Source organism: Lathamus discolor, chromosome 15, assembly GCF_037157495.1.
Source record: "Lathamus discolor isolate bLatDis1 chromosome 15, bLatDis1.hap1, whole genome shotgun sequence".
Classification (NCBI taxonomy): Eukaryota; Metazoa; Chordata; class Aves; order Psittaciformes; family Psittacidae; genus Lathamus; species Lathamus discolor.
The window spans coordinates 1,808,315-1,816,625 of record NC_088898.1 but is presented as its reverse complement, the minus strand read 5'-3'; the positions used below and the strand labels follow the sequence as shown (position 1 = coordinate 1,816,625).

The 8,311-nt window shown below is 45.4% G+C and overlaps 1 protein-coding gene across 1 annotated transcript; it reads left to right on the top strand.

The window, feature by feature from the left end:
• Positions 1-411: 411 nt before the first annotated feature.
• Positions 412-8,090, top strand: PSMD5 (proteasome 26S subunit, non-ATPase 5). Its single transcript, XM_065695704.1, has 10 exons — positions 412-599; positions 728-872; positions 1,529-1,642; positions 2,489-2,617; positions 3,327-3,436; positions 3,576-3,718; positions 4,186-4,377; positions 4,958-5,067; positions 5,649-5,789; positions 6,287-8,090. Exons 1-10 carry the CDS (start codon positions 427-429, stop codon positions 6,542-6,544), a joined length of 1,515 nt encoding a protein of 504 aa, XP_065551776.1. The 5' UTR covers positions 412-426; the 3' UTR covers positions 6,545-8,090.
• The last annotated feature ends 221 nt before the right edge of the window (positions 8,091-8,311 follow it).

Here is an 8,311-nt window from a genome sequence, read left to right as displayed (position 1 = left end):
CGTGACACCGCTCTGCCCCTCCACGCCGGCCGCGTGTGTGGCCCTGGGCGGTCCTATTCCCGCAGTGCCGCTGCCCGGGCACGCATCGGGACGGGGGACGGGGGACGGGGGACGGGGGACGGGGACGGGGACGGGGGACGGGGACGGGGGACGGGGGACGGGGACGGGGGACGGGGGACGGGGACGGGGACGGGGACGGGGACGGGACGGACGCTCCCGTTCCAGCCCTTCTCCTTGCTCCCCGCAGCCGCCATCACCGCCCCTCAGCCTTGGCCCCGCCCCTCCCACTCCTGCCCAATCAGCTGGCGAGGCGGGGCGCGCCCGCCATTTTGTTTACCGCCGAGCGGACGCGAAAGAAGCCCTTGGCGACGGCGCGGCGGTTGCTAGGGGCGGGCCGGTCTCGCGATGCTTGGAGGGCGCGCCAAGATGGCGGAGGCGGTGTGGGAGCTGCTGGCGCGGGCGGCGCGGCGGGCGGCGCCGCTGGAGGAGCTGCGGGCCCTGCGCCTCGCCGTGCGGGCCGTGCCGCCCGCCGCGCTGCGCGCCCGCCTCAGCGCCGAGCACCTCACAGCGCTCTTCGACCTGCTCGGCGTCAGTGACCGGTGAGCGCCCGACCCGGCCCCGCGCCTCCCCGGCCCCCCGCGGCGGGGTGGCTCCCGCGCCCTGCTTCAGGAGCACCCGGCGGCGTCCGGCTCCTGAAGGGGTTCTTTGCTGTCTCGGTCCCGCGCAGGGAGCAGGTGGCGGAGTGTGTTGCCGTCCTGGAGAGGCTCCTGCAGGCCCTGGAGCCGGTCTATGTGATCCAGAACCTCAGGGAGGAGCTTCAGAAAGGGCTCTTCCACCCCGATGACTCCGTGAAAATCCTCTCCATAGCTCAGGTACGGGGGTTTCCCCCCGAAGGAGGGGACAGAGCTCCGTTTGGGGCCAGGCTGGGGTAGTCCTCATCTGTTACCGTTGTTTCACGTCCTCAAAAGCACTCCGGCAGGTGTTGTATGCGGGAGTTGCGCACTTACGCAGTCACGGAGCTTTGGGTAAATGCTGTGCAATGTGTCGGTATAGAGCGCGTTACGATGTGTGTGTTCAATGCGACATCTAAAACTGTGTCTTGACAGCAGTAAGTTGGGAATGAATCATCTGTCACACGTCGTGGATAAAGCTTTCGAAGCCAGCACTGGCAGCAGGTGCTGTAAGAATTAAGTGTAGCAGCGTTTTGATAGTCAGGATGCTTTGAACGGGCTTGTGGAAGCGATGAAGACTGGGGTGTACTAACTTGGCACTTGTTGCGTTAATTTAAAAGAACAGAATCACGGAACATTGTGGTTTGGAGCGGGCTTCAAGAGGCTTCACAGTCAGCCCCTCTGAAAGCAGGGCCAGCTCGCAGCAGGCTGCGCAAGGTCTTGTCCAGTGGAGTTTAGAGGGGCTTCCGAAATGATTGTCTGTTGGTAGCTGTTCCAGTGCTTGAATGGCCTTACAGGAGAAAAAGTTGGCTTCATGTATTTAGTTTTCCTTTTTTCCTGTATTTAATCACATTTAGGTCGGGAGGATTGTTGAAAATTCAGATGCTATTACAGAAATTCTCAACAGTCCTGAACTATTAAGGCAAATAATAAATTGCATTGGTGGAGAGAGAATAGCAGTGGCTAAAGAGGTAAGTGCTGCTTTCTTGCTGTCTTTCTTCCTCTGCAAACTGATGAGCACCTCCCGTATGAAGACAGGCTGAGGAAGTTGGGGCTGTTCAGCCTGGAGAAGAGAAGGCTGCATGGAGACCTCATAGCAGCCTTCCAGTACCTGAAGGGGGCCTATAGGGATGCTGGGGAGGGACTCTTCGTCAGGGACTGTAGTGACAGGACAAGGGGTAACGGGTTCAGACTTAAACAGGGGAAGTTTAGATTGGATCTAAGGAGGAAATTCTTTCCTGTTAGGGTGGTGAGGCACTGGAATGGGTTGCCCAGGGAGGTTGTGATTGCTCCATCCCTGGCAGTGTTCAAGGCCAGGTTGGATGGAGCCTTGTGTGGGATGGTTTAGTGTGAGGTGTCCCTGCCCATGGCAGGGGGGTTGGAACTGGATGATCTTGAGGTCCTTTCCAACCCTAACTATTCTATGATTCTATGTAGACATCACACAGAACACCTTTTCTGCTGTGTCTGAGATCATGACCTCTGCTATTCTTTGAAGAAAAGACAGCTTATGTTGCCTTAAAGATTACATAAACAGGCAGGTGCTTTAAGCCCAGACATTACTTTGGTGGGCTAGAAAATTTACATAGAACTGTTATCTCTTGGTAGCTGTTTATGCCAAAGTGTACTCGGAGCTGATTTTGATGCCAGAGACTCGGATCACAGTAACCATAACCGGCTCCCATTAATGGAAAGTGACTCACAATTAAAATTTTAAGTGTAGAACTTGCTTTAATAAGTTAATTAAGAACATTGAAACTAGGTCTGACTCTCTTGTGGCTTTGCTTTTAATACTAAGCTCCTGTTTTTGCTTCCAGGCCATCAAATCTCTCTCCAGAATAGCACAGACCCAAGATGGTTTAGAGGCTTTGTTTGTGAGCAGTTTGTTGAGTGACTTGAAAAATGTCATGGCAACAAGTGATGTTGTTCGATACCGAGTGTATGAGGTAGGGATGTGATCAAGGTCAGCGTTTGACTGATGTGGTACTGTAGTCCTCTTGCACTGTAGCTCTGCATTGCTATCTGTATTTTATGGCTTTTATATTAGCATTCATCACTGGTTTACAAACTTCCCTTCATGCCTGCATTTTGTCAAGACAAGAAGGGAGTAGGAAGAGTTCAGCAGTGTTGGCCCTCAGATAATGACATAGCTCTGTTTACTTCACACTTCCGTAGCATACCGTTTACATCTTCTGTTCTGCAACTTGTGTTGCCCAGGGCATTGGAGGCCTACACAGAGTTAATAAAGACACAGTAAAAGGTTTGCTTCTCTGAAAGCAAAGTAGGTGCTGTAGTCTCTTAAGCTTCGGGTATGAAGCTTTGAAAGTTTTGGAGGGAGGAAGACACTGAGAAGAGAGATGCCAAATGTGTCAGTCTAAATATGTATTGCAAAGGAGAAGTAATAGAGTTTAGCCGGGTTAATGAGGATAACATCTGAATAAGAGAGAACTTTGAGCAGAAATCAAATGTATGTGCTGTAAATTTGGAGGTCCTTACGAACTTGATTAAAGCAAATATCTAACTATGAAAACATCATGAAATTCTGTATTTAATATATATAGTCAGCATTATAAGACTTGTTTGGCTGTTACTGTGAACTGTTATCTCTATAATGGTTTTAGAATCCATCCCTTTTTTGTTTCCCTCTGCTCTTAGTTAATTGTTGAGATTTCTTCAGTGTCAGCAGAGTCCCTGAATTACTGTGCAAACAGTGGATTAATATCGGAGTTAATTGGAGAGCTGACTGGAGATGACGTGCTGGTCAGGTATGTCGGTAGTGAGTTTGTCTGTGAGATTTCCCCCATTTTTGTTTGGATTTTGCCTTAAGGGTAGAAAACCAGTTTGTTCTTAATCAAAGAGGGCTTCAAAACCCCATCTGAAATAGGCCAAAATACTGTGTTACAGGGCTACATGCATAGAGATGGTGACCTCGCTGGCCCATACCCCACAGGGGCGTCAGTATCTTGCTCAACAAGGAGTTATCGATAAAATTTCCAACATCATTGTTGGAGCAGAGTCTGATCCTTTCTCGGGCTTCTATTTACCAGGTAACATCATTCATTTCTTGCTTCCAGTGTTTACTGCTTGCTTTTACTCATGAGTTAAACTGAGAGGACTGTCAAGCCTCTGAAAACTCATGTGAACATTTGAACATAAATACATATGTTAGATATATATGAAAAATGCTGAAGGGCATTTTAACATGAATAACATCACTCATTAACAGTGGTAGTACAGGCAAGACCTGAAGAGACTGTGCTAAAGCTTTGAAGTTTGTGTTTTTATAGCCTTTTTTTATCCATGATGTAGAAGCTGTCTTGAATGCATTGAGTAACTTCCAACCTACTCTCCTGTTCCTTAGTTCTGTCCTTATTCTGATGCCTTTCACGAGGATTCAGTTTCAATAGCGCTAGCTTAGCTGTGAAACAATCTTAACGTATGTTCAATTTTGCCATTGCTAAAGTTACTGCGCCCTCACTCTGAATGCTGCTTTTTTTTTTCCTTGTTCTTTCAGGATTCGTTAAGTTTTTTGGGAATCTGGCTGTTGTAGACAGTCCACAGCAGATCTGTGAGCGATACCCGGTCTTCATAGAGAAAGTCTTTGAAATGGCAGAAAGTCATGATCCGACCATGATTGGAGTGGCTGTGGACACCCTAGGAATCCTGGGATCAAATGTGGAAGGCAAACAGGTTTTACAGAAAACCAGTTAGTATCTGAAAGTTGTCAGTAGTTGTGTTGTTTTGGATACTTCTCTTTCTACTGGTGTCATCAGCCTCTTGCGAGGACTAGAAAAACATGAATGCTCATGTAATAATGCTTTCTGTAAAGGCTGCTTTGTTTCCTTTAATACAGAATGGTTTAGACGATTGAAAGGAGATGCTGGACTACTTGCTGCAAGTCCAATCCTTGATTTTTAAGTGGAAATCTGTATTAGCAGATAGCTATTGGAGTATTGTAAATGGGACTGAAGACTTCTGATTACAGGTGTGCTAGGGTCTGTACTTCCCAAGATAGCTCGGTTGTGACACACATCTTCCTTTCTGGAAATGTTTGGATAGTCTGAAGAATGAATGTAAAAACTTTGCATCTGTCTACCTTAGATCCTTATGGAGCAGAGAGAACCTTACACTGCTTTTTGTGATAGTAGATCAAGAAGTTGCTTGTCTCAGGTGTGATGTACAACGCTCTACCAGTTGATGTAGTATAATGTGACTGACAGGTAGCTCTCTACTCCTGTAGAGGTCTGTCTGAATTAATTAAAATCACTTTGTTTTTATGTTCCAAGGAAGTAGATTTCAGAGTCTGTTGAGCAAAATAGGGCACCAGGCAAAGAATGCCCCCACGGAGTTACGGCTTCGATGCTTGGATGCGATTTCATCTCTTCTTTACTTGCCTGTAAGTTTGTGGTTTGGCTTGTTGTCTTTTAAATCTATAAGAATGAAGTTACCGCGTATCTGACTGTGTGAAGATCTTTTGCAGCATCAAGCTTAGGTAGACGTGGGAGCTTTCTAATGTTCCAAGTCATTAACTTTACTGGTTTGAATTTCCCCTATTTGTTTGCTTCAAGTCTGGAGTTTGTTTGTAAGAAGCCAGGTGTTCTGAAGTCATGTTTATGAAACAGGAAGTCAAAACATCCTTGGCAAGGGAATGAGAGTCAACAGTTTAATATGACATGGTTTTAATAGTATAGCTCTAAATGAGTGAATAAGCCATTTCCATTTGTCTGGCAGGGCTGCTCTCCAGCACAGCACTTCTCTTGTGTATCAAGATCAATTTATTTAAATGTCTCCTCCAAGCCAAATGAAATAGAGAAAGCCATTTCTTCAGTCATGGAAATATGTTGAGAATTTAAACTATTTCAGTTTAATCTGCTAGTGGCTTATTTTAAATAATTTCCTTAACTATTGAATATACACTCAAGGCATGAAAGCTTTTCAGAATCCTAATGAAACTCTTTCTGTACCTGATGCATGTAGCCAGAGCAGCAGACAGAAGACCTTTTAAGAATGACTGAATCCTGGTTCACATCCTTGTCTAGCCAGCCACTGGAACTCTTCAGGAGCATCAGTACTCAGCCATTCCCTGATCTCCACTGTGGGGCTTTACGGGTGTTTACTGTAAGTGCTTTTTGGTTTTAAAGATCAGGTAGTGAGTTGTAATCCATTCAGTCTCAGATGTTTGAGGTTTTCTAAGTGAATGCCATAGACCCCTTCTTGAAGCCCACAGGGGTCAGAAAGAAGTCCTCTTTCATTATGCCTCACTTGTGTTCACCATTTAAATAATGCATCAGACATGTCGCATCTGTAATGCTTATTTCCTTATGAATTGAAGTGTGGGGAAGCATCAGCCATGCTCTAGGGTGCTGCTTCGATATCAGAGGCACTGCTGTGATAATTCACTTAACTTGAAAGATAAGCACTGAGCTGTACTTATTTTCCAGTACAGTTAAACCCTGCTGCTTGATTTGAGTGGTGGTTGTGTAACTACTGTTTAGAATGAATAGCCTATTTAATTTTTCCTGTTCCTTGGCTATTGCATAAGTGTACTCTCTAACTGGGTTTGGGGGTTTTAAAATGTTTCCCTCTTCCTTCTCCCCTTCTCTTTTCATGTTTAGGCTATTGCCAATCAACCATGGGCCCAGAAGCTGATGCTTGACAGTCCAGGCTTCGTGGAGTACATTGTGGACAGATCCGTGGAGCCTGACAAAGCCTCGAAGGATGCCAAATACGAACTGGTCAAGGCCCTTGTAAACTCTAAAACAATTGCAGAAATCTTTGGGAATCAGTATTACTTGAGGCTTAGAGCTTACTTGCATGAAGGCCCTTACTATGTCAAGGCAGTTGCTACTACAGCTGTGGAAGGAGCAGAGTAATGTCACTGGTGTCTTGGTTCCCCTTGCAAACCGTATTGCTGAAATAGGTGTAAAGACTCCCCATGCTGGAGTCTCTTTAAATTGTCTCTTTAAAGGAACATGAAGCACTTCAACTCTGGAATGAAAGCCGTGAGAGCAAATCAAAACCTATAGGGCACTGTGTATTTTCCCGTAGAATGTCATGGCAGAAGTTCTCTTTGTACTGCTGTGAGACAGGTAACCAAGGTGAGCACTGTCAACTGCTGGCTGGTTTACTTTGCAGAAATGAGTGGTGTTTGGTTAAACTCTTGTTGGGTTTGGAGTTCCTGTCGTGTTTTCTCAGTCGATCACAGTTCAATTAAAACCAAACAAACACCAAAACACCTCAAGGTTTGTAACCTCAGCTGCTGCCACAGTTTCTCTGTCTGTTCTTATATTTTATATCTGCCGAAGTTGGCACTTGCATGGAACACACTCTTCCAGCCAGGCATATTCTGTCAGAAGCCCGGCTGGTAAGAATGAGCTAGCAGCCTTCTGTCCACAGGAGGGAGTATGAACTGGATTCTCTTCTATTTTCAACTTGCTGGACGTGAGTTGTGCTTGAATAAATAATCCTATACATTGTTTACACTCTTTATGCTGAGGATGTGGGGTAGGTAAAAGCTTTTAACCCTTTTAAAAAGAAAGGAATACCCACTCTAGTGTGTAATAACCAAATGGGGAGCTTTGGCTCCCTGGTTGACTGCGGCTGTGTGTGGCAGCTCAGTTTACTTGCTCAAAAGGAGCATGAGCTCTAGCACTGCAAGTCTGCTTCAGAACCAAATCTGAAATTGTTTACACTATTTTTTTAACTAACTTTTTAATTTTAAGGGTTATTTTTAAGAAAAGTACTATTTTAGTTGCCTGAGTTAGACTAAAAGGGTTAAGAACATAAAGCTTTCATGTTTAAGGGCATGAACTGAATTAGGAGTACAAAGTGTAGTTCCTTACCATGTTGTAATCATCTTTTGAAGATGGTCAGCTAGCTGCTGATGAGATGCAAGCTGGACACTAGTGACATGTGAAGTATCTTTATCCATAAACAGAGACCATAATATACTTTATGCAAAAGGTTTATATTATTTTTCATTGAGGACATAAATCTAAGGCATAGCTTGGGGGGAGGGGAAACATAATAAAACACAAAATTACTACTTTTTTGCTTATTTTAGTAGTGTGTCATGTCAGGTATACCTTTGTGGAAAGTGCTTGCCCTGTGTCCCTGCTCTGCCAAGTGAAGCAGGATGAGCTAGTCATGCAGTAACTCTCTTCTTGCTTGTAGTAACTTTGACCTGTGGCAGAGGTGATGGTATTGCCTGCCAAAATTTGCTGGCAAGGAGTCCAAGTGGGCTCAGAAGGGCAGGGTAGGTAGGCGAGGAAGTTCCCTTAAGATTAAATAAGCTGTTGGAATGGAAGTGATCTGCCTTGTTGCTTCTGATCTAAGATGTACAAAAGTTGTCATCCAATGTTATCCTGCTGTTGACGCTTTCATCCTAGGTGTGCATAATAAACATCTGCTAGTGAGAAATGTGGTACATCGTGTCTCATTTGTGAACAGAGAGAGCTCGGAACCTTCCCGCATCCAGCAAAATGTGAAAGCACTAAAAAGGATATGAAAAAGAGTACAGAAGTCCCGAGTTTGTGCTTGTATTGGACAACTTAGCTTTGTTGTTTTAGGTGGCTTTGTGTGCTGGTAGCTCTGTATGAGCTTTGTGCTCAAATCTCAGTAAAAGAAACTGATGTAGAAAC

Coding starts and splice junctions, on each gene's coding strand:
- PSMD5 (XM_065695704.1), top strand. CDS start 427: ATGGCGGAGGCGGTGTGGGAGCTGCTGGCGCGGGCGGCGCGGCGGGCG. Junction 873..1,528: donor AAATCCTCTCCATAGCTCAG/GTACGGGGGTTT, acceptor AATCACATTTAG/GTCGGGAGGATTGTTGAAAA. Junction 3,719..4,185: donor CTCGGGCTTCTATTTACCAG/GTAACATCATTC, acceptor TTGTTCTTTCAG/GATTCGTTAAGTTTTTTGGG.